The sequence below is a fragment of the Oryza sativa genome, chromosome 12, assembly GCF_034140825.1.
Source record: "Oryza sativa Japonica Group chromosome 12, ASM3414082v1".
Classification (NCBI taxonomy): Eukaryota; Viridiplantae; Streptophyta; class Magnoliopsida; order Poales; family Poaceae; genus Oryza; species Oryza sativa.
This window is the reverse complement of record NC_089046.1, coordinates 19,835,908-19,862,582: the sequence shown is the minus strand read 5'-3', so window position 1 is coordinate 19,862,582 and position 26,675 is coordinate 19,835,908. Positions and strand designations below refer to the sequence as shown.

The window sequence follows — 26,675 nt, the reverse complement described above, 5'->3', positions numbered from 1 at the left end:
TCTTTTAATAATATGTTTTTCCGTTCTAATTGGGCCACCTATAGAAGCCTAAACAGGCCATCTATTGTGTGTAATGAACCGCCTATCTGCACCCACAGATGGGCCAACCTGGTGCTAGCCCAACAGCAGCGTCCCCGAAATGGGCCAACCCGTTACTCAGCAAAATTTCTTAAAAAAAATGTTGGCCATGGGAGTTGAACCCACAACCTTCTGTTTCAGGGGTAGTGTGCAAACCACTGAGCTACAAATGATTTGTTTGTTAGATGTTGCATATTATTTTATATATCACGTTTATATCCTCTAAAGAAACTAACCTAACATGCCGTCAACCTTCCCACTTGAGCCCATACTGCAGTCCTCTCCTCGCGACTCCAATCTCCGCCTCCGCCGCCGCTGTGCGGCTCCTCCGTCATCGTCACGAGCATCACCGGAGCGCCGTGGTGCTCCTACTCGTTGAACGCAGTTTTGAGGGGTCTGCCGGGGTCCTCACCGGAGCGTGGGGCAGCGGTTTGGCGGGCGCTGGCAGCGGCGGATCTAGCGGCGCACTGGAGAAGTGTGGGGAGCGGTGCGTGGGGCAGGCGAAGAGGCGCAGCCAGCGGCGCGCTGGGCGGGCAGAGAGGCGCGGCCAGTGGCCGACGGTGATGCCCACGGCCAGCCTCGAGCGGAGCAGCGCGTGGCAGCGGAGCGGCTTAGTGAGCAGGCCGTCCAGCGTTGCCAGCAACGTGGCTGGGGCTAATCTCCGTCAAGCAGCGGAGCATCCTTGATTTGTTCTCCTCATAGTGCTAGCCTGCAAGAAAGGTACAGTCTTGCATCTCAGTGCTTAGTAGTAGTTGCTTACTGATTTGCGCCAATCACAGGACAATAGTTCATGGTAATACCAATTTGTATCCTAGTGTTTGTTTGTTAGCAAGAAATATATAAAGAGTATGTGTTACCTGCATAAAAAAGATTTGTGTAAATTTATTTGACCCATTATTGGAGATAAAACAATGCTCAACTATTGTGTACAAATTGCATATAAATGATGACATGTCACATGCTTAATAATTTTGGTCAAGTATCATATATATGTAAATTTTTTTGAGCAAGTGTATCTCATGATTTTGTACAGATGGATAGATCTTGGATCAACAGTAAGAGGTTCAGCAATGAATACATGGATGGGGTGAATGAATTCATGACCTTTCTTTCTGAGAGATTCGGCGACGATGAAGAGATGTTGTGTCCATGCCGTCGGTGTTTGAATCGGGTTCCCCAATTTAAAGGACGGGTGCATGATCACTTGCATATTCATGGGATGGCTACTACTTACACTAGATGGATACATCATGGAGAACCATTGGAGGTTGTACCACATGAAATTGATGACCATGTTGATGAGGATACTAGTCTCAATTAGGATTTTGACATGAATGTGGATGAGGAAGATGACCCTGATGATGGAATTCATGGTATGGTAGAGGAGTTGTACATAGCTGAAGAAGAAGGTCAAGGGAAAAAGTCTATGTTTGCAATTCTATTGGAAGAGATGAAACAAGAACTGTACCCTGGTGGTCCTTGCACAAGGTTTTCTTTTGTGGTGAAGTTACTTCATATCAAGTCATTTTACCGAATTTCTAATGTTGCATTCACAGTGTTGCTGAAGTTGTTGTCATCATCATTCCCAAATTGCTCTATTCCTGCATCATACGAGGAAGCAAAGCGACTTATCCATGCATTGGGGCTCGGATATAATTCAATCCATGTGTGCCCAAATAATTGTGTTCTATTTAGGAAGAGTTTAGAAAAAAAATGATGTTTGTCCGGTTTGTGGTACATCAAGATGGAAAGACAATGGTGGAAGGAAGAAGATTCCTGAGAAGGTTTTGCGACATTTTCCATTGATTCCTAGGCTGAAGAGAATTTTTTCTTCCAAAAGAACGACAGAGGAGGTACAATGGCATAAGTTGAAGAGGAAGCCAGTGGAGAATGAGCTTAGCCATCCAGCTGATGGCGAGTCATGGAAAGACTTTGACAGAAAGTATGGGTGGTTTGCAGAAGATGCAAGGAACATCAGATTTGGCCTTGCTACTGATGGTTTCAATCCATTTGGTAAAATGAGCTCCTCGTATAGCATGTGGCCAATGTTTCTTATCCCGTACAATTTTCCTCCATGGGAATGTGTAGAGCAATCAAACTTTATCATGGGTCTGCTTATCCCTGGTCGAGAATGCCCAGGAAAGGACATTGATGTTTTCTTGGAGCCACTTATTGAGGAGCTGCTAGAGCTTTGGAAAGGTGTCCCTACTGTTGATGCACTTACTAAGAAGAAGTTTGATCTACATGCTGCTGTAATATGGTGCATTCATGATTATCCTGGTTTGAGCACATTGTCAGGTAGAGTCACAAGAGGTTATTATGCATGTGTGCATTGTGATAAAAACCATTTCTCCAAAAGGATAAGGAATAAGATATGTTACATTGGTCATTGGCGTTTCCTTGCTAGGGACCATCCATGGAGGAGAAGCAAGGTGTTTGATGGTAATGTTGAAAACCGTGAGAAGCCAGAGAAATTTACCACGGATGAGCTGATGGAGCAACTGGAGAGGGTCAAGGATGTTAGACCAGGAAAGCATCCTGAAAGCAAAAAAAGAAAGCGGGATGAAGAGGGCCAATGTTGGAAGCGAAGGTCATGTTTGTGGGATTTGCCGTATTGGTCGAGTTTGAAGCTGCGGCATAATCTTGATGTGATGCACATTGAGAAAAATATATGTGAGTACATCCTTGGTACAATTCTAGGCATGGCTGGGAAGTCAAAGGACAATACAAATTCTAGGCTTGATTTAGAAGATATGGGTATTAGGAAGCATTTACACTTGATCCGTGATGGAGATTCATATAGTGCTCCTCATGCCCCTTACACAATGACTAAAACACAGAAGGCTGATTTTTGTGATTTTTTGAAGAGTGTAAAATTTCCAGATGGATATGCTTCCAACTTAGCAACATGTGCTACTGCAGATGGATGCAACCTCCAAGGATTGAAAACTCATGATTGTCATATTCTTCTTCAAAGGATTATACCTGGTGCTGTACGAGGAATCATGCCCAAGGACATAAACGAAGCACTTGCTGAATTAGGTAATTTTTTTCAGCAACTATGTGCAAAAACTTTGAACTTAGATGTGCTGGAAAGATTGAAAGCTAACATCCCAATCATTCTGTGCAAGCTTGAGAAAATATTTTCTCCTTCTTTCTTTGATGTGATGCTACACCTGGCTGTCCATTTACCTAAAGAGGCAATTCTTAGAGGTCCAGTACAATATGGATGGATGTACCCAATAGAAAGAAGGTTATTAACATTGAAACGGTTTGTGAGGAACAAGACAAGGCCTGAAGGGTCCATTGCAGAAGCATATGTTGCTGCTGAGTGTTTGACTATTTGCTCGAAGTACTTTGGTGATGATGTTGAGACACGACACAATCGGGAGGGCAGAAATAGAGAGCGTGTTGCTATTGTGAAAAAAGACCTATCTGTTTTCCAGCATGGAGTTGATCTTCTTGGAGCACCAAGTCTTACATATCTTGAACATGATTATAAAAAAATGGTTTTGTTCGTGCTAAACAATTGTCTGTAGGTTGAGCCATATATCGAGTATGTCATCGCATGTACTATTTTTATTGTTTCTTGGATCTTACTTATTAGCCATAATGTTTGAATTAACTATCATTTTTAGGATATATAAGAAAGAGTTGGAGAATGAAGGATGTCCTAATGTTCAAAAAAAACCCTTGAGAAGCAATTTTCTCGCTGGTTTAAGAAGCACGTGAGTTTGATCTCTATTACTTTATTTCATCATTTTCTTCCTGGTTTAAGAAGCAAACTTTTTATGTCAATTATTTTTTTGTGCAGATTACAAAACTTCGTTACGTGGATAGACAAGACATAAATGATGAGCTATTTGCGCTGTCATGTGAGCCTGATCTGCGAGTTCGAATTTATTCAGCATGTCTTGTTAACGGTGTTCGATTCCACACTGTAGACCGTGAGAAAAATAGAAGAACACAAAATAGCGGAATTATGGTTGAGGGTACACATGACAACCAGGAAATTGACTTCTATGGTTCCTTGAAAGAAATAATTGAGCTTAGATACAATGCAGATTCAAGTGGCGATAGGATGGTGGTTCTATTTCGATGTGATTGGTTTGACACTCATGGAAAGAAGTTCCGAATGAAGGAAGATGGGTTCTTCAAAAGCATAAACCATGGGTTTAGTCTCACTTTTGCGCGTGGTTCACTTAATATGTCCGTCTGCGAAAATCAATTTTTCCGTGCGGTCCTCTTAAATGGACCGCACGGGAAAATGAGCCGATTTTCCCATGCAGATCGAGTTACCACCCGCACGCAATCTAAAATGGTCCTTGTCGAGGAAAATCATTTCTGTAGTATTGGTTCTTCGCGGGGGACAAGGTACTTCATGGAGAACGACATTTGTGGACATGAAGGAGATCTACATGGATTGTTGAGGCCAAATGCTATATAAATGCACTGCGAATGGCCTTAGCAAGGAGCACAAAATTAAACATGAATGAAGGCACATGACCTAGTCCTACCAAAGTGGCGCTTGCCAAATCTGATTGCTTATCGGTAGTTGATGGAAGAAATTAATAGGTTGATTAAATACTACTCTCAGAAATGTTACATTAACCAAGCTAAATCATACAGTCAAATAATGGATCGAATTCAATCGTGTGCTCTAGCTATCTGGGATAAGTAGACTGACTGTTCTTTATTCACAAGAATACAATTAACTAAACTAGGATCTGTGATGTTCTTAGTCTTTACCTTCACTTGGTTGTTATATATGGACCTTTCACACTTGCTAAGTTGCTATGACTTTATACAAATTAAGAAAATCTTCCGAAAGATAAAAAAAATCAGAGAGGACCGGAATAAAATCATGCACTGGGTCGACTAGAAGACCCTGAATCATTTTAAATTCTTGCATACCAATAAAATCATATCACATACGATTATGCCGTAATATCGAAGGCTCTCAAAGCGAAGTGATGATGATCAGACATGGCAACAACGAAATCGCCACCGTCAGCGGAGCTTATACCACCTAATGCAAAACGGCAACAGTCGCCGCCGCTGCCCACCGCCTGCCTGCACGCCGCAACCGACTGCCGCCAGCGAAAAGGTGGTCGGCTAACCGGCACTAAAAGTGCATTATTTTCACCGGCCTTTTGTTGCCAACGAAAACCTATTTTGGCCGCCAGCGAAAACCTTTTTTTAGCAGTGATAAAATTGATTTATTAATTCTTGCTCAAACTACATCATCACAAAGCAAATGACACTACTAGAAATATCCTTTTTCTAGGCTGCCAAAGATCATTTTTCCAGGCGGGGGAAAGATTTGCCTGTACGCATAAAGGCCTGCACAGGCGGCCTAGTCACTTGCCTGCGAAAGTGATCTCGGCGAACAAAAAAAATTGCCACCACCCCCACCTGTGCCCCTACCCACCTTCGGCCTGTTCTAGGGTTAGGGTTTTGGGAGGGAGAGGGCGAGGAAGGAGAGGCGAGGGGAATCACCTCCGCTACCACCGCCACAGCCTCTCCCTCCCTCCCTCCGGCAGATTTGGGAGGGAGGGAGGGAGGGGAACCTCAGCCGTCGCCGCCGCCACCACCCTTCCCCCATCCCCCCTTTGGCTAGATCCTGGAGGGAGGGGAGGGGAGCCGCGCCAGGGGTGGATCCCCCGCACGTCGCCATCGCCGGATCTGTCGACCCCGTGCGTCACTCTCACCGGATCCCCCCACACCTCGTCATCTCTGATACTCTGACCCCGTGCCTCATCGTCGCCAGATCCCGCCGCCCTCGGCGCCAAACTGTTCCCATGGTCACGGATCGCCGCCACCTCCCTTCCCTACCACGACTGTTGGCCTCTGACCCCTCTCGTGGACGAACGCGTCCGTGCTACGCGCCACGAAGGTGAGGAGGACGGTGAGCGCCGCGAGGCCCTACTGCGGCTGCATGGGGAAGGCTTAATCCCGGCCGACGGCGGTCTTGTCTCGGTGAGGAGAGCTGATTCCTGAGGGAGAGGAGAGGAGACTTAGAAAAATATCTGATCTCTCCCGAGTCTATTTATATGCCACAGCCAATTTCCGTAGGCAAACCGCTTAAGAGGTCCACCTGCAAAAATAAAGGTATTTTTGCAGGCGGACCGCTTAAGTGATCTGCCTGCGAAAATAGATTTTTCCAGGCGGACAAAGATCTCACCCCATGGTTGTCATTTTCTTAGGCGGCCATTTGGCTCCGAGAGGCCTACCCACCTGGAAAAAAAATGCCATTGTCCGAAAAAATGGTTTTCCTAGTAGTGTGAATAAAAATTTTTAACATAAAGAATGTATAACAACAAGCACATATATTTGACCGAACAATTAATTTGGACTGTAAGTAGGATCTGAAACAATTTTGTTGTGGCTGAGCTGTGTCACAAAATCAGCTTTTCCGTGAATTGGACACATAGTTTGAAATAGTGTGTTCCTGACGTGGTATAAAATTAATTTCTTCTACATGTTTTAATTTAAGTGATGTCATTGCAGATTGGCTCTATCCAAGACCATATTGAAAAGTCTGAAGTCACATTTGGTCAGATTTCCCTGGACTCTGAAAAGAAGTTTATGTAAATTATAGCCTTATATTGATTCTCGATGATCAGGTGATTGATGATGACCTGATCTAAGGAATGCAAATTCTACCGACTGAAATGATCGATTCCAATGGGAGAGAATGGCAAAACAATTTTTCTAGCAGAAATCCAGAAACTGAGCCTAAATATATTTGTGCCGCAGCCGCATGTGTGTTTGTTAAACTTATGACAATATATTTGTGCCGCTGCCGCATGTGTGCTTGTCAGCGTGTACTTTGTACATTTTCGATTTTGAATGTGTTAATTTATTGGCTCAACTACAATGATTTTCTAATTCCATCATCATTACGTATTCGGCTTTCAGCATGTTACTTTATATTACACATATCATATCCACGAAGTGCACGGGTACGTCTATTATACTCCCTCCGTTTCGAAATGTTTGACACCGTTGACTTTTTAGCACATGTTTGACCGTTCGTCTTATTCAAAAAATTTTGTGAAATATGTAAAATTATATGCCTACATAAAAATATATTTAACAATAAATCAAATGATAGAAAAAGAATTAATAATTACTTAAATTTTTTGAATAAGACAAACGGTCAGACATGTGCTAAAAAGTCAACGGCGTCAAACATTTCGAAACGGAGAGAGTAGTTAAATCTCAAAGAGTATGGTGCACTAGAACGGGATCGCTTATCTGTGACGGGCTGAAAGCATCATCACTATCGGGTAAGGCCCCCGTCACTGGGCAAAGGTCACTGATGTGAGGAAAAATCTCAATCGGGCAAAAGCCCGTCACTGATGGATGTTATCTTAATTGGGCCGAAAACAAAGCCCGTCACAGATGAGTATGACCAGTCAAACCAGCGTAATTAGGAGCCTGTCACGGATGACTAATCTCAATCGGGCACACCACTAAGCCCGTCACGGATGAGTAGTCATCTCCATCGGGCATTTAGCCAGACCCCGTCACCGATAGGTTTGACCCCACGTGTTGAGTCAAACTAGCCCCGTTTCGGACGACTTATCTCTATCGGGTGTATTCTAAAAGCCCGTCACGGATGAGTTATCTCTTTCGGGCACTAGCTAAATGCCCGTCAGGGATGAGTTTAGAACTAAAAAAAATAAAATTTGTCTTTTTGGCTAGCCTCAGGCCTTTGCTAGCCATGCCCGCTGCAAAAATGACAGAAGCATATATATATATATATATACATAGTCCCATTCCCAGCAACCCCATTCCCAGCATCAATTCACATATTCCATCACAGCCATTTCATATAGACCCATTCCCAGCATCACATCAGCCAATTCACATTCATATTCCATCACAGCACAGCCAATTCACAAAATCAAACACATATACATTCACATCCACAACCCATTCACATATATGTCATTCACATCCATTTTTCTCTCCAAACCGCCGACATGCATCAAAACCTGCAAAAATAAGTTATAAATTGGAACAATTTTATATGTAACTAGAAATGCAAGTATATACAGAGACGAGCTACCTAGGACTTCACTCTAAACATCTCTTTCGGTGACAAGATTTCATCTAGTATGAATTGTGCTATCTCCTCTCTAATGATTTCGAAGTTGATTTCCGGAATCCTTGAAATAAATTCCTGCATGTTCGGCGCCAAGTTAGTCTACATACTTGTAAATTTGTCGTTCTATGTGTGTATAAACAATTGAATTACACACCTCAGGGTCGAGCAATGTCACCTTTTCTGCGAAGCTCCTCATGTTATGGCAGACATGGAACCCACATTGGTCGCCATCTTGTTGACGTATTGGGAAGTCTTTCTTGTGACCGAGTTTGGGATGCCCATCCTTATGCCTCCCGCCTCTTGCCACGTATTGGTCCCAAGCCTCGTTCAAGGCAGATTCGATGGCCGACCAATCGTATATTTCTGGCTTGATATTGGAGTTAAGGTAGTGTACTAAACTCCACTTCGGCGTTATTACCAGAAGAATCCAATGTCGCCTGCGAAATTATTAAATTGCCAGTTACATACTACAGTTGTACGCGTTGAGTATTTGAGTATAAGTACGGTACACGCTTACTGTTGATTGTAGGCGCACATAATGAAGTTCTTATCTTGACGGGCAAATAAGCAGTCCTTGATATAGGCCACCATGTTTGCTCGATCGTTTTTCAGCATTGTCTCGTTGACGACAGCTGGATCGAGTAAGGCAACATGGGGTGCTTTACGATGGACATGCTTCCAGGTTAACTTACGAGCAAGACAAGAGTCAGGGTAAGCGTAATTTATGGACAGTCACTACCATATCGCATACCAAGAAATACTTACAAGGAGTAGCACTTAAGGAGGTTGGTGTCGATCGCTCGCACCCTGTAGAGGTCCCATAGATCTTTGAAGTCTACAGCGATGAAGGCAGTAGGCCCGAGGAACGGCTGACCATCGTGCTGGCCCAACATGGAGGTCTCTCTATTCTTCCTCCTTGCGTTGGACTTTTCCATGTAGTACTCGTGCAACTCCTTGCATGTAGGGCCCATCTTGAATAAGGCATCGTCTCCGACCAATGGCATGCCCAATGTGAATTCTGCTAGAGGCTTTGGAGGAGCTACTGGCGCCTTGCCAAGATCAAGCTTCTTTGGGGCTAATGGCACCTTTATTTTTCCTCTCCCAGTTCCAGCAGCTTTCTTGCGTGTGTCAAGCTTGGGTGGAGAAGATTTCGCCCTCTTGCTCCTTTTGGCAGGAGGGGGGAGGTGCGGTCTGCTGTCAACCTCCATACCATCGTCCCCAAAATCAGTATCATACTGTAATTGGAGATGTTCATCTCTTTGTTCAACGGCAGGAGGGAGAGATACAACAGTTTGATGGAGACGCGTCGGCGGCGGACGAGAACTTGGCGCTGGCCTTGGAGTTATATTGATCTCAATGCTGTGCTTGGGCCATTGAATAAAGGTCCCACGTGCAGCCCCAAGGGTCAGAATCTCGTCATTAGGTGGGTGTGGGATAGTGTAGCGAACCCAATCGGGCTTCACTAAGTCCATCTGAACTTTGGCATTGCCGGCTTGCAGCTGCGCCCCATGCACTCGGGTCTTCGGGGTAGGCTTGAATGCTTGACCCTCTGCGGTAGGAATTGCAAATCCTGGTGTCACCCTAACGACTAGGGTACACGATGTGGGTTCCTGCGATTGATTCATTAGTGTCCTTAGTATATGTTGCAATGTATTGTGGTGCTAATATAATATATGTGTTATTAAGTTGTTTTTACCGTTATGTGGTCCACCGCGGCGGGGCCTTCAGGCTGTTCTGCCGGAGTCTCAGTTGATGCGCAGCTGCTACGCCTCTGCGTGGGGCTCACTTGTACTACGGGACCGGGAGTGGCATCGGTCGACCTATCCCTGATGCGTGCCTCCATCCGAGCCTCCATACCTAACGGCTCGGCAGTGAGCTCTTCTCTAAGCTCTTCTTTAAGCTCCTCCCGAAGTTGGGCCTTAATGCGTGCAGCTTTCTGCGCCTTGGAAAGCTTGTGCTTCTTGTACTGCCACGCGTATTGGGGAAACCCAAACTTCCAAGGAACATTGGAGCCAATGCCCCTTGTTCGTCCACGGTGTTCTTCATTTCCCAACGCTTTCGTGAGGATGTCATCCTCGCGTTTTTGTGAGCTGACCTCTTGGGAGGCCTGTCTCTCAGCATTCAGTTCGACCTGAGGTACAGTTAGGACACGTTAGACGAAGAACAAGATACAACATAATGAAACTTATTCTATGTGTTCAACTTACGATTTTCTGGTACACCACTTGATCTTCGGGATTTGGGAACGAAAGAGTTCCGTCACTATTCTTCTTCATCCTTGCCCTTGCCCAGTTCCTTGTTCGCTGGACCGGGATATCAGCAAGCACTTGCAGGGTGTTAGATTCCGCTGCAGCTTCATCCTCCTTGTCCCATTCTGCCTGTTTCCCCGTGTAGCCTCCGGTGCCATCCGGTGCGGGTGAAGGTTCCTTGCCTGTAGATCACGGTAGGTCTGGCATTTTTCCCGAGACTCTTTCGTTGATTTGGCAGCATGGAACTCATCCCACATGGGTTGGGTGATGAATGGGTATTTCCCAAATGGTTCTAGCTGGGCGGGGTTGAGGACGTACTCCGTGACCAGCGTTATCTTGAAATTTTTCCAACAATTCCCCATCTTGCGGATAGCCTGCCGCTTCAGTCCTGCCTCGGCCTCTGTAGGGTATCGGAAGCTTTCCTTGAACTGCCTCCAGGCCTCTTCTTTTTCTTCTTGAGGGACCAGATCGATGTGGTCCTTTAGAATAGTGAAGTTCCGTCTCCCTAGGACTCCGCATATCGTACGGAACTTTTTGACAGCTTTCGTCGGAGCCGTCGGATATCCAATATCGTCCACCTCTATTATGGTGTAGACTTCCTTAGGAATCTTATTCTGGGTCCTAGGATTCTGGCTCGATGTAGTCCCAGTAGTGGTCGTCGACATCGGTTTGCCTTGCTGCGACATGTCCTATGTCACTGTTGTACGGGGAGAAAGTACTTTTTAAACACAAAATTGCATCTACACACATTCTCTTATGGTTTGATATACCTCTATCTCCTACCTGCGTTCGCCTCGTCGACGGAACCATAGCATCCATGCTCAATAGGGCTGGAGCAGCCGGGAACTCGACCTCGACATCAGTATCCCACTCGAACTTGCTATCAATGTCACTAACATAAGATAGTGGCAACGGTAGCAAGTTCTAGTGGGATATGGATGTCGAGGTCGAGATCCCGTCTGCTCCGGCCCTAAGGAATATGGATGATACATATCTGCTGACGAGGCGGATGCAGATAGAACACACAGGCAACCAAAACCCTTCCTATCCAAGATCCCTAACGTTATCATCAGCAAAAACCCACATTTCTAGAAATGTTGTATTTGAACGAAATGTTCTGTTTACCAATTTGTCTTGGTCGGTACTGTGCAGGCAGTAACCCGACCAAACCAGATTTGGCAACCAGGACACTTCGTATTCTCCTAAATGCCATAATTTCAGTAACTTCATTTAATAACAGATTTCTATGCATATCCATCCCATTTCCCTCAAAATGACCCAAAACAGCCCATACTACACAAGTCACATATATATTATTTTTGTACCTAAAAAAGCACAAGTCATGACATATAATAAGTTTGGCCTCAGTTTTGCTTAGAAATTATGCTTCAATTATCATCATTTGCAACTGCCCCCACCCCCAAAAGAAATTAAGATCAAGTGTAGAGGGTCTGTCCTTATGCAAAAAAGAAACAGCCATAATACTTCAACCATCACAACCCACATCAATTCATCCATCCCATTGGACCAAAAATATCCCAAAAATTTTGCAAAGAATTATATAAGAACAAGTCTAGAGGGTCTGTCCTTATGAAAAAAAAAACAGCCATATAAAATGATCCCATACTGCCACTCCCCCCCAAATAAAATGAACAAGTGTAGATGGTCTGTTCTTATTGAAAAAAACCAAAAATCACAAGTGTATATGGTCTGTTCTTATGCATTAAAAACCCACATTTAAACCTAAACAAGAACAAGAGTGAGGCTGGCCCAAAAATGCATCCATTTTGCAAAACATCCCATACTACCACTCCCCCCCAAATAAAATGAACAAGTGTAGATGGCCTGTTCTTATTGAAAAAACCCCAAAAATCACAAGTGTATATGGTCTGTTCTTATGCATTGAAAACCCACATTTAAACCTAAACAAGAACCAGAGTGAGGCCGGCCCAAAAATGCATCCATTTTGCAAAAACATCCCATACTGCCACTACCCCCAAATAAAATGAACAAGTGTACATACAAAACAGCCATAGAAAAACAGCCAAAAAAAACATACCAAAACTCACATTTCCTCCAAAATAATTCAACCATCACAGCCCACATCAATTCGTCCATCCCATTGGACCCAAAATATCCCAAAAATTTTGCAAACAACTATATAAGAACAACTATAGAGGGTCTGTCCTTATGCAGTAAAAAAACAGCCATAGAAAAACAGCCATAAAAAACATACCAAAACTCACATTTCCCCCAAAATAATTCAACCATCACAGCCCACATCAATTCATCCATCCCATTGGACCCAAAATATCCCAAAAATGGTATGTTCTTGAGCAATCATCACTGGCCATTCATCCATCATAGCCCACAATATTTCATCATCACAACCCACATCTAAACAATCTTCATCACATCCCATTCTCCCCCAAATTCACAAATTCATCCATCACAGCCATATAAAAATTTATCAGTAGCTAACACATATAGAAATGCTCAAGTCGTCACAGCCATATAAAAATTCACCACTAGGTAACACACATAAAAATGCACAAGTCATCACAACCATATAAAAATTCATCACTAGCTAACACATATAAAAATGCACAAGTCATCACTAGCTAACACAAAAATTCATCACTAGCACAAGTCATCATATGTAGACATTAGCATCTAAACATTGAATCAACAAATAATCGCACTATCACATTATCGAATTTAAACATTATCATCGAATCATCAAATCATCACATATAACATGTAAATAGGAAATCATCACATTATGCATCATCATCAGTGAGGAGTACCTACCTTGCACGGTGGCGGGCTCGGCGAGGAGGTTGACGTGGGCTCGGGGACGGCGGTCTTGAGGGTGGCACTGGGCTTGGGGATGGCGTGGAGGGAGGCGTCGGGCTCGGGGACAGCGTGGAGGGAGGCAGTGGCCGTCGGGGAGGCCGGATCTTGAGCGGCCCGGGAGGAGGTAGCGGCGTGGAGGAGGTCGACACGGCGGCTAGGACGAGGTCGACGGCCGCCGGGCGTAGATCTGGAGAGGAGGATGTGAGACGGCCATGGTCGGTGAGGCCGGATCTTCGAGGGAGGAGGAGGCGACAGCATTGAGGACGAGGAGGCGGCGGCGGTCGGTGAAACGGCCGCGGCGTCGGTCTTGAGGACTAGGCAGAGAGGAAGCCGGCGATGGCGGTCTTGGGCATGGAGGACACGGACTTGGAGAGGAGGCCGGCGGCGGCGGCGGTCTTGGGCGCAGAGGAGGCGGTGGATCTGAGAGAGTGAGAGTGTGAGAGAGTGAGAGGCAGCGTCGGCGGTGGATAAGGACTCGTGGATGAGGATTGACTAAGTAAACCCTAGTCAATCCTCATCTCTATCGGGCAGACTACTATGTCCGATGCGGATGACACTCATCCGTGACGGGCGTTAGTACTCTGCCCGATACGGATGATACCTATCCGTGACGGGCATTAGAACTAAGCCCGATAGAGATGGAATAATCTCTATCGGGCATAGTACTAAAGCCTGTCACAGATAACTTATTAAAATATTTTTAAGTTATAAAAATCATTTATAATTATCTTCTACCCGATTTAAAATTGCTATTACATTTGATTTATCACATATAATTAACAAATGTCTTATTTACATAGTTTAAAATTCCTATTAATTTTTTAAATTCATATAATTGACAATTGCCTTTCTCACATATAGTTTAAAATTCATATTACTTTTTTTAAATTCATATAATTAACAATTGGCTATCTCACATATAGTTTAAAATAACAAATATAATTTTTTAAAACCACATAATTAACAAATCCATTTCTTCAAAGAGTTTTAACTGGAATGGCATGAAACATATGCAATTCATTCATTAAGGCTCCAATACAAATTAAATACATCATTCACAGTGATATGCCTTCCGAATGGTCTAAACGAACGTAAGCCACTTCGTCTTCGGGATCATCATCAAGGTCGATCTGAGGTCTGACATGAAGATTCTTGTTGTATTCTTCTTCATCGACGACGTTGTCCACCCCCACAATTTTTCGCTTGCCATCCCTAACAACGTGCATCTTCTTGTTTGCGGGGTCTTTTATGTAGAAAATCTGTTCGACCTGCTTCGCTAGTACGAATGGTTCGTCTGCGTATCCAACCTTGGCCAGGTCCACTAATGTGAAGCCTTCCTTGTCGACCTTGACACCTGTGCGGATATTCACCCAACTGCAACGAAACAAAGGGACTTTGAAGTTCAGATAGTTCAGCTCCCATATCTGCTCTATGCGGCCATAGTATGTGCTCGATCCAGCCTGATCCTGATATGCATCTATACGGACTCCACTGTTTTGCACTGTGCTTTTCTCATCTTGTGTGACGGTGTAAAATGTGTATCCATTGATATCGTACCCTTGCCATGTGTCAACATCCCAAGATGGACCCCTTGCCAACCTTTGTAATATCTCACTTGGGCCATCGGTCGACCGTGCTACACGATCCTTGAACCATTCGTTGAAGCGAGCACCATGTTCTCTGTTGATCCAAATATCTGATCGACCAATATTGTCCTGTCGGACCTTCGCTAAATGCTCCTCAAAGTATGGGGTTACTTCAGCCATATGTTGCAGCACTGCGAAATGAGCCTGCGCGTAGGAAGCTTGATCGGGAACAATTCTTTTCTGCCAGTTGTGCCGACACCTGCCAACCTTCCTTCGTGGCGAGACGTAGGAACTCCGATAGGATCAGTCTCGGCCATGTAATCGATACAAAACTCAATGGCTTCCTCGATCGTGTAACCTTCAATGATGCTCCCCTCTGGTTTTGCTCTATTCCGAACGTAGGACTTCAGAATTCCCATGTACCTCTCGAATGGCCACATTTCTCTCATAAAAGCTGGCCCACATATTTTTGTTTGCTTCACTAGGTGAACAGTGAGATGAACCATGATATCGAAGAAAGCTAGTGGAAAATACGTCTCCAAGTGACACAGGGTACTGACAATATCGGCCTGCAACCCATCTAGGTCTTCTGGATCTATAATCTTCTGACCGATTGCATTGAAGAAGGCACAAAGCCGTTGGATCGTGTGACGGACTTGTGGTGGTAGAATGCCTCTTATAGCAACTGGCAAGATCTGTGTGATTAGCACGTGGCAATCGTGAGACTTCATTCCAACCAGCTTAAGATCCTCCAATTTAACGTACTTACTTATTCTCGCACAATAGCCCGAAGGAACTTTAATATCTGCCAGACATGATAGCATTGCGATCTTCTCATCCTTCGACAATGTGTGGCAAGCTGGTGGGAGGTACACTCTTCCCGTCTTCTCATCTGTAATAGGCTGAAGTTCACTGTGAATGTTCATCTCCTGTAGATCGAGACGCGCATTCAACCCGTCCTTTGTCTTGCCAGGCATATTCAACAATAGCCCCAGCAAGCTATCGCACACATTCTTCTCTACGTGCATCAAATCAATGCAATTACGGAGCTCAAGATCTTCCCAATAAGGTAGCCGCCAAAATATGGATTTTTTCTTCCACATCCTCTTCTTGTCCTCCTTGCTACGTTTTCTTTTCTTCCCAAACTCATTAGTAATGTCCTTCACCATGTTGTGTACCTGATCTCCGGACAAATCCGCAGGGGCAGACCCAAATTCTTTCTTACCATTGAAAATTTTCTTCTTTCTTCTAAAGGCGTGCCGTAGGGGGAGCCATTTCCTATGACCCATGTAAACCATCTTTCTTGATTTCTTCAGCCACCTACTGCGTGTATGTTCCATACAGTCAGAGCATGCCTTCTTTCCTTTCACGGTTTGTCCAGAAAGATTACCCAGCGCGGGATAATCATTAATGGTGCAGAATAATAGAACTCGTAGTGTGAAGTTCTGCTGACCATATGCATCCCAAGTTTCCACACCCTCTTTCCACAGAATCTCAAGGTCATCGATAACAGGCTCCAAGAACACATCGATGTCATTGCCGGGTTGTCTCGGACCTTGGATTAACAAGCACAACATAAAATATTTCCTTTTGAAGCACAACCATGGCGGGAGGTTAAAGTTTGCAATGAGAACTGGCCAAGTGCTGTGAGAACTGCTCATGTCTCCGAAAGGATTCATGCCATCCGTACACAAACATATCCTCATGTTTCTGGGGTCGGCAGCAAAGTCTTTGTGCTTTCGATCGATATTCCTCCATTGAATCGAATCCGCAGGGTGTCTTAGCAAACCGTCATTCCTTCGCTCTGTGGCATGCCAACATACTAACTTTGCTTCATTGGGGTTGGCAAATATTCTCTTGAAACGATCAATGATTTGTAGATACCACACAGCCTTCGCCGGACCACCCCGCTTTGACTTCTTTCCCTCGCCCGCGGTCTTCTTTCGCTTGTATCGAGAAGCCTTGCAGACAGGACAAGCATCTAAGTCCGCGTATTGCTTGTGGTACAATATGCAATCGTTTGGACACGCGTGAATTCTCCGGACCTCTAACCCTAGGGGACACAGAACCTGTTTTGCTTCATATGTCGTCTCGGGCAATGTGTTCTCCTGAGGAAGCATGTCCTTCAGTATTCCCGAAAGTTCTATAAAACTCTTGTCTGACCATCCACAACTAGCCTTCAACTTCATTAGGTCTAATGTTGCTGATAATTTGGTGTGCTTTGGCTTGCATCCTGCGTATAGAGGAGTCTCCGAGTCACTGACCAACCTGCTGAACTTCATGGAATCTCTCTCGTTCATAACTGGGTCATCAACGTCACGTAACATGTCTTGCAGCATATCAGGGTCCACATCAACCATTTCACCGCCCAATGGAGATGGGACAAACATGTCATGCTATTCTTCATCTCCTTCTTCATGATTGTCTGCACCACTTCCGTCTGCAGCTGCACCATCAGTACCTAGATCTTGCTCTCCATGCATCACCCAACATGTGTATCTCTCCATGAATCCCCGGCGTATCAAGTGAGCGTGTACTTCCTTTTCATCTTCCCACAAAATCTCATTCCTGCAATCGCTACATGGACAACACATGTACTTGTCGTTTCTTCTTATCCTATCCTCCTCTGCGGCTTTCATAAAACTTAATACGCCATCTCTATACTCCTTGTACTGACGCCTCAAGCTAGTCGTGTACATCCAACTTCAATCCATCGCTGAACAATGAACAAAATATTAGTTAACATCTCATAACATAAGTACTACTAAATTAATAGGAAATGTTTAGTACCCTTTTACTTACTTTTATGATTTTCCTGTTTTTGTTTGCAAAAAAATTAAAAAATTCTCCCCCTTCAACCTCCCACCAAAATAGTGAATAGTGGGATAAACTACAGACAACGAACTGCTCGAGTATATATAGTGTGCAAAGTATATCTCAATCAGGCCAAAAAAAATGTCATCTCTAACGGGCGCACACTAATCTCTAACGGGCACAAATAGAAGCCCGACACCTATAAGAGTCATCGGTGATGGGAATTAAGGCCATCTCAATCGGGCCTTCTTTGGAGCCCGTCAACGATGACACTCATCTGTGACGGGCTCAGTATTTGGGCTTGATTGAGATAGTGGAGGTCATCTCAATCGGGCCTAACTTCGAGCCCGTCATAGATGAGTGTCATCGGTGACGGGCTATAGGAATATGCACCCCGACAAGTACATCTACAACGGCAAAAATTTAGGCCCGATTGAGATGACTTCGTTCTGACGGCCCACGTTGTCCGGGCATGTGATGGGCCGTCACAGATGAGAGGATCTGTACTAGTGGTGCATCCATCTATCAAGATCAAGTTGATGGGAGGATGAACGCTTGCATTCGTGTTACCATGGCAGTGGCAGGCACATGAATGGAGCAAAATTATCAATGGAGACTGAAACTTCATGTGTTCTTTGGTAGGGATGATGCATCTGCAATGCACGTGTTTAAATTGTTTACATCAACGAACTTAAGAATGCAAGGAAAACATACATAATGATTCTTCTCAATGAAGTGGATCGAATTCATTCCAGCATCTATCTGGCATGGATTTGTGAGGGTTGCTGATAGCAAAATCCTTACTTAATTTGGTGGTGCCGAAAGGCAATTGTTTTAATATGTTAGTACGTACCTTTACTTTTCTTCTTATGAACTTTTAATTGTTCCGATTTTTCACTAAAGAAAATCTTGTCTGAAATATAAAAGAAAACCAGGGAAGAAACCTTGCACTGGGTCGACTAGCTAGACGACCCTAATCATTTTAAATTCTTGCATATATACCAATAAAAATCATATCACATACGATCGATTATTGTGTTGGGATATTGAGGGCACAAAGCAAAGTGGTGATGAACTGATGATCAGACTTGTCAACCAAATTGAAACACGGCCGGCCGGCAGCGAGCTTACCACCAAATGCAAAACGGGAACAATCGCCGCCGGCCGGCCATCGCCGCCGCAACCGACTGAGAACACCGGCAACACTGCATACATACGCCATTGCCTGCAGCCATGGAAAACGGAAGGAATTAGCTTAGCAGAAATGCAGAACAGAACGAGACAAAAAAAAAGAATTAGCTTTGCTTTGCTCACGCTTTAATTTGCTTCTTCTTTCCAATTTCCACACAAAACCCCCTCTTGATCCCCTTCCCCATTCCCACCCAAACCCTAGCCACCCAATCGATCCCCTCCCGACCGCCGCCGCCGCCACCGTCTGCATCACCGCCGGCCGCTTCCCGACCTCGTCGCCGGCTGCGCTCAAGGTAGGTACGTACCTCTACTTCCAAAGCTTATAGACAAGCTTCACATACGATAAATCGTCCACGGTGATTTCATTTCTTGTGCTGTGGTGTGGATCTCGTACGTCTTCTCCAGGATCGATGGGGAGGGATTCGACGACGGCGGCATCGGCGGCTGCGGGGGTCGAGCCGGCGGCGCTGGCGTACATCCGGCACCTGGTGGAGGAGCTGGAGGACACGGCGTTCGAGGACGCGTGCTCCGACCAGGCCGACGAGTTCAACGACGGCGACCTGTTCCACCGCCGCCCGGAGCCCTCCGAGGTCCCCGCCGCCGTCGCGCGCGCGCTCGACGGAGTCGAGGACCTCCTCTGGAAGGGGAGCCCCACGCTCGCCGCCTACGCGCGCCAGGACGCCCGCAACCGCCGCCTCGAGCAGCAGAACGTGGTCGCCGCCACCGCGGCCGCCGTCGCGGACACCGGCGCGGCCGTCGACGCCCACCGCCGCGCCATCGCCGCCAAGCTCCCCCGCCTCCGCGCCCTCCGCGCCCGCCTCGCCGCCCTGACAACGACGGCGTCGGCGGCGGCGGGGAGCGCGGAGGAGGTGACCGGCGCCGTGGTGTCGGTGCTGGAGCGGATGAACCGGGCGCAGGAGGAGGAGGCCGCGGCGGCGGCGGCCGTGGACGGGCTGCGCGCGTCGCTGGCCGGGCTGCTGGAGCGGCTGGTGCTCGCCGTGGAGGAGGCTGAGGAGGAAGAGGCGAAGCTGGAGGCCATGGGGCCCGAGCTGCCCGGCCTCGCGGAGGACGTCGGCGTGCTGTTCCGAGCGCAGAAGCGATTCCTCGACTGCCTTCGCGTGCTCCGCCAGTTCGTAGCTTCAGCTCGCTAGTTTAATTAGTGCCGATGATGATGATGATGATAATTATGCGCTGCTGTGATTGATACAAAACAACTGTATATAGCCGCGTTAAGAGGCTATACTTATGTGCTAAATAAATTATGAACGATGTGGTGCATAGACAAATGTGCGATGGATATTACATTCCATGGTTTGTAATATGATTTTTTTTTCTTCCAACCGATATTGGCGCATTTTTATTTTCAGTGTTTTATAAGTGTCTTACAAGCGTTTCTGATATGAAATTAGATACGTAAAATCTAATTCGAGAGGCCTCTCGTTTTAGCGCTATCGCGCGACGCTGGCAGAGCCGTCCGATCTCCAACCACACGCACACGCAATTCCTGCTTCAAAGAGAGTCACAAAGAGAAAGGCTACAGTTTTTCTCTTCCATGTCATTTTTCTCTTCAAACAAAGTTTTCTTTCAAATTATTTATCCGATCTACAATCCGATCACACCATTGTATTCATTACAATTAAATCTTCACAACAAGATCTTACATGATTATATTACGATGAAAAAAATATTTATATTTGTAAATTACTTTTATTATATACGTAAGTTACTTTTATTATATATATATAAGTTACTTCTAGATTTCACTAAATTACTTCTTAGACATATAAAAGTAAATTCAATAAAGTCTAAAAGTAATTTACATATATTATAAAAGTAACTTAAAACAAAACGTAAGTAACTTTGTCACGATATTAGAAGTAAATTCGTTGTAGGGATAAAAATATGACTTTATCTAGAAATTAAATTTAATCAGCACAGATCAACACACGTAAGTTTAACAATTTTTAAAAGTAACTTCAATGTTAATTGGAAGTAACTTTTGCATGGTTCAAGTTGAAAGGAGATACTATATGGAATACAAACTAGCTACCACTAGCTGTGTAGTCACGTCCAATGAAAAAATATATTAATTAAAATTACTTTATTTTTGTTATAAGTTACTTCTATAATATATGTAAATTACTTTTAGGCTTTATTGAATTACTTTTATATGTCTAAGAAGTAATTTAGTGAAATCTAAAAGTAATTAAGATATATTATGAAAGTAATTTATTATTTTTCATCAAAATATAATCATGTGAGATCTTGTTATAAAGATTTAGTTATTACGAACACAACGGTATAATCGGATCGTAGATCGGATGAGTAGTTTAAGAGAAAATTGTATATGAAATATAGGTGGATAGTGCCTCTTATAGATGGAGTGGTAGCTGGTAGCTACCACTTGCTGTGTAGTCACGTCCAATTAGATATGTGTTCTGCAAGTTTTTTGTTTAGGAATTATACAGGTATCCTGTTTGCAATTCCCGAGCTCCTTAGCATTAGTTCTTGAAATTGAAATCTGTGATGCACTCCATGTGATGGGAATATGTAAAGGTTTTTCGACTTGATTTTACAGGGTTGTGCCTATGATTCTCACCAAGGCATTTATTTTCCATGATTGTTTTCATGTACAAGTTAAAATGGCTAGCATGGCTGAACACATTTGTTGCTAAGCATTTCTTTGTGATAATTATATGTAGTACGTTCAGCCTTCTGAGTAATGCCAATTCTATCATAGGAGTATTTAATCAACTAGGGAGGTAGCCCGCGCATTCGCGCGAGCATGTACCGTACGTAGGATGAATTTGAGAAACTTATAGCGACGGTATACCAGCGAAATAATATTTGCAATGTTTCAAAACTGTGATTGTTTTTCATGAGTTTTCTTCATCAGCATTACAAAATGAATTTAATTTTTATTTATAAAATTACCTATTGAAGATTGGGGTTGGTAACTTATGGTACCTAAGACATGACTCTTGAAGTTTCATATGGAAAGAGAAAAAACTTAGGCCTATTGGGATCATTTAGTTCTTAGACTAAAAAGTTTAGTCCACTGCTGTTTGGATCCAAGGACTTAAAAAAGACTAAAGGCATGTGCTCTAAGCGAGAAAGAAGAAAGTGGCTGTCACTCTAGTCCCTATAAGTATCTTTAAGAGGGATTAATGGATTTTAGTTCCAATATACACTTTTAGTCACCCTGTTTGGATTCTTAGGGACTAAAATGGAAGGACTAATGGATTAGCCCCATTAACCAAATATGGCCTAAGTTATAAAAGACGTTACATATACAACCATATATAATTAATGGTTCTACTGATTTATGTAGAAAAAAAATATAATAACTTTATTATTTGATGGCATACATCAATCGGTCATAGCTATGGATAATTCCTCATAGGAAATTATAAATATGTGTACAGTATAGGATACAAATTAGAAAAAAAAATAGTAGAAGTTACGAGAAAAAACAAAATATATGACTCTCAATTTTTACTTAATTCGGTAGTCCATCATTTCTAACCATTGGATATTTAGATAACCTAGCATATTGTGCACAGTCCAACTAACCAGATTATTCATCTTACCTCATCACGTAATCATGGATGTTGGACATATTAATCTAGATAAATCTATGTATCTATGATTTACATATATAAAATTTCAAGTATAATAAAAAATACACACTACTCTGCCAATGTAGCGAACGATGTGTGTGATAGGTTCGCCACGGCCGGCTTCAACACGAACATGATCACGTACCTGACACAGCAGCTGGACCTACCGCTGGTGGAGGCCTCGAACCTCATCACCAACTTCACCGGCACGGCTGATTCCTTCGCCGGCCGCCTCTGGACCATCGCCGCCGGCGGTGTTCTGTCCCAGCTCGGCATGCTCGGCCTCGTCGTGTCCGCGCTCGTCCCTACCCTCTGACCCGCGCCGTGCGGTGCTGCCACCGCCGCCTCGTGACGACGACTATTTAGAGTATGTATGTATACGTACGTACGCACGTCTAAGAGGGTGGGCCTATGGGAGAAGAGGTGGGTTGTGGGATTTTTTTTTTTAAAGATAAATATAATAGTTGAAAATAGTAGGTCTAGCGATTTATTATTATTTTAGAAATATTGGGTCCACCGGTTTATTAGAATGCCATGTGGCGGCTTAGGAGCGTTTGTAAGAGTCTCACGTGGCGGCTTGAGGACGTTTGCAGGAAGTTTAATGGACTTTTAGTATATAATAGAAATAGATATATTGATTATACTACTTAGACCCTGTTTTGATAAAGCTTCAACTCGTCAATCCCACTCCAGGAGTATCCAGGAATAGAACATGGAGTGAAATTTTAGAGAGACCCTAATTAACCCCGTTTCACTTAGTCCACTCCACTTTCTTTTTAGATGTAGCTAAACTATTTGTTTGGACTACAGCTCCAGTCTGCCAAACAGCTAGAGCCCCTAGCTAACAAACAAGTCTTAATGAGTACTGCTCCTCCCCCTTTGTTGGTTTTCTGGTTTTTGCTCTCTCTCCTTGTTTTTCTTGTTTTCCGTTTCCCTCTTCCCCCACTACCCAGTTGTCCACGTTCCTACAATCCCACTCTCAGCACACTAGTAAAATATTTACTACAAGTTATATATTGGCTGCATACACACAGTAAAAGATTTACTACCTGTTGCATATATCCCATATGGGAAATTCACCTCCCAGACATCAATCGGTTAATTTTTTTTTTTACAAACAACTCATCTATCTAGTTAGTGATCTTCTACGAACAAGTCTATTTATATTAAGTAGTTTTCCATTTTTTTCAGAAAAACTAGTTTACTCCCTGACAATATATGAATAGTATTTTTTCCGTTCCTCTTTACATAGAAGAGTGCATGAATATTTCCTCCGTCTCTCATAATATAAGATATTTTGTTTTTTAGTTTTTCCGTAAAAATATAAGGGATTTTGGAACCCGAGATAATCCTTTATATTCTACTTACCAACCTTTATATTATTTTCTTCCTTACCTACCCACCTTATTCCCCCACCTATTATCTTATAATGCTACTTTATTTTCTTGCCTATCAGTCTTTGTAAAATGATATGCACTTTTGCTACTTAGCTTTTTTTTAAGAAAAAGTAGGTATAATCCCTTCTACCGTGGGAGAAAGGAAGTAAAAAAAATACGCATAAGATGAAAGGAATAAAAGAAATCTACACATGTATATACATAAACATTTATTCATTCATCGAACAAATAAAATGGTCGAGGGCACGTTCTTAGCCTTGATCAGAGGACTGAACGGTACATCCTCGGGCACATGCAGCAACGCCTTTGAACCCTTCTATCTTGGACTCTTGGGGCCTTCATGGCGTAGAGAGACTCGAGTGATTATATTGTTTTAGTTTATGATTTTTAATTAATAGACAGTTAACACCAAATTAACTAGTTCGATGTTTATTACCCTCCAAATATAATTAATTGTACAGTGGGTCCCTGTCGTTACAAGAATCGGGAATTCTTGGTGGCCAAAAATGCCAAGGATAGAATAAAAACTACCAAAGGTTTTATATCTTGTCGGCCAACCGTCAAGAAATAACCATCAAGTATAGAGGGCAAGTGGAAATTCAAATTTCATGCTCGCTAACCGTCAATAAAACGTTTATTGGCGGTCAGATCGACCGACAAGAAAATTCCGTTCATTTCTTACTTTCCTTGGAGGTTTTGCTTACAACCGCCAATAAAAATAGAGTTTTACTCGTCGATTAGGGCAACTCACAAGAAAAGCTTCATATACCTTGGCGGTCGTACATAACCCTCAACAAAAAAATGTGTATACTTGGCGGTTAGTTTTGACTGCTAAGAAAATGTGTAAACTTGACAAAATCCCGTATTCTTGTAGTAATTAGAAACAGATAGAGATTAGGACATTGCCATGACTAACACAGTCACAGAGCATGAACCACTAGTAGATAAATGATTTTGTGTAGACGCGTTCATGCTTGGTAGGTGTTTGCTTGCAAGCCACAGTTTGCCACGTCTAAGGTTAGGCAAATTTAATAAGCTTGGTGGGTGTTTGGTTGTAGCCACAGTGTGGCAAGATTCTCTTCGAACAAATTGGGTCCCACATGTTAATGACTAAAAAAGTGAGGCAAGATTTCCTTAGGCTTAGTAAGCTGTAGTGGCTAAGAATTTGATCATCTTCCCTTTGGCAAAGTGTAGCTATTTTTGTTGGCAAGTGATGACAAAGTGTGGCTATGAACCAAACAGCAGATAAGAATGCAAATGGCGGCTGCTAACTGGCTCAAAAGAATCATTTCAATTTATTTGGACAGCAGCCCTAAGTGGTCGCCCATAATAATAAGACATGCGTAGATGGTTGCCTTGTACCGCCACCTAGAAAATATGTATATATTTACGCGGACAGTCGTATGACGATGACCACCCATGTAGACAACATTTTTTAGGTCGTGCACTCTTAAATGCTCACGGCGGTATTGTCATTTCGTCTTCCTTTAGCAATTACTTCAAGTTTTCAATGGCATCCACTACCATCGATTTTCGCGAGGAATACAGTCACTTCCTCCTCAAAAGACAAACTATTGGATGCCGGTCACATCCTCAACCCCCACGCCCCATCTATTTTTTTGACAAAAAGTAATTGTGAAAATCGATTTTTGCAGGTGGCTGCCTTAGGAGCCTCACCTATGAAAATTGATTTTCGCAGGCAGTCGGCTAGCTACCCTCCTTTGAAAATACTATATTTTTAAAGAGCCGCAGGTGACATGGTTGGACACCTGCTAAAATCTATTTATTGGCCGCATGGTGATTGGCTTTTTCATAGTAGGGTGTGAAATTAAGAGGAAGGACACCCGCCGAAATCATTTTTCTGCTAGTGTTATGTTCTTAACTACGTTGTGGAGAAGTTCAATGGTAGTATTGGATCTATTAAGATAACATGTACTATTTAGTACTAGAGCACTATCCATCGTATAAGGTATTAAGGTGTACGGAGTACAAGATAAGGCAACAGGTTCCATTTTCTGAAATGAGGACAAGAACCTCAGAAACAAAGCATACTGATATTCATGTGTAGGAAACTAACGGGATTATATATGGTGATGTTCAATTCATACTATCGGTATTCTGCACGATGTTTGGACTGATCTGATCGATATATGTATGTGTGAGTAAACCTAGATTATTAATGGGATGGCCATTTTAATGACTGAGAGCATGCGCTAGTGACAACGACGTATTTTAGATACTCGACACACGGTGACATGTGTGAAAGAAATATGATACTCCCTCCGTTTCAAAATGATATTGTAACACCGTTTTCCGTTAGGTGTCCATGTATCTACTAGTAGGTATTAATTAATCATTATTTCATCCACACATGATTATAGTCTCATCTCATAGATGGGGAAGTGATTTTTAGCCCTGGTTGGAAACCCTTAGTAGTCCCGGTTGTGTAACCGGGGCTCTCAATTTAGGATTAAAGATGCGTACCAACACAAGAAAATGTGTAGGATGTGGGATTCGAACTCAAAAAAAAAAGTACTAGATCTGTTACCTTGGCTCTCACGTGCATTACCATCCCACATACTACATACACACATCTAACTTAGAATAGAGATGTTTTTTATTAAACTAACTGTGGAGTCATCTTTAGTCCGGGTTGGTAACACCAACCGGGACTAAAGATATCTCTACTATAGGTTAATGCTACCCATCGGTACTAGAGATAGTTGGGCCTAATACGACCTGTCAACTATTGAACCGTGGCTAAAAAT

At 43.5% G+C, this 26,675-nt stretch overlaps 2 protein-coding genes and 1 pseudogene across 2 annotated transcripts; 2 read left to right on the top strand and 1 right to left on the bottom strand.

Moving 5' to 3' along the window:
• Positions 1-1,111: 1,111 nt before the first annotated feature.
• LOC136354587 (uncharacterized) lies at positions 1,112-3,617 on the top strand (annotated as a pseudogene).
• A 10,737-nt stretch (positions 3,618-14,354) lies between these two features.
• LOC136354586 (uncharacterized) lies at positions 14,355-17,245 on the bottom strand. Its single transcript, XM_066306085.1, has 2 exons — positions 15,057-17,245; positions 14,355-14,979 (listed from the first exon to the last, which is right to left on the bottom strand). Exons 1-2 carry the CDS (start codon positions 17,243-17,245, stop codon positions 14,355-14,357), a joined length of 2,814 nt encoding a protein of 937 aa, XP_066162182.1.
• A 1,817-nt stretch (positions 17,246-19,062) lies between these two features.
• Positions 19,063-20,230, top strand: LOC136354722 (basal body protein 10-like). Its single transcript, XM_066306301.1, has 2 exons — positions 19,063-19,187; positions 19,296-20,230. The coding sequence occupies exon 2, from the start codon at positions 19,301-19,303 to the stop codon at positions 20,039-20,041; it is 741 nt and encodes a 246-aa protein (XP_066162398.1). The 5' UTR covers positions 19,063-19,187; positions 19,296-19,300; the 3' UTR covers positions 20,042-20,230.
• Positions 20,231-26,675: the final 6,445 nt, after the last annotated feature.

Bases quoted from the DNA above. Each gene is read 5' to 3' on its own strand.
- LOC136354586 (XM_066306085.1), bottom strand. From the start codon at position 17,245: ATGGTTGATGTGGACCCTGATATGCTGCAAGACATGTTACGTGACGTT. The intron at 14,980-15,056 runs GTAACCCCATAC...TTGGATCAACAG, and splicing joins TGCTGCAACATATGGCTGAA to AGAACATGGTGCTCGCTTCA.
- LOC136354722 (XM_066306301.1), top strand. From the start codon at position 19,301: ATGGGGAGGGATTCGACGACGGCGGCATCGGCGGCTGCGGGGGTCGAG.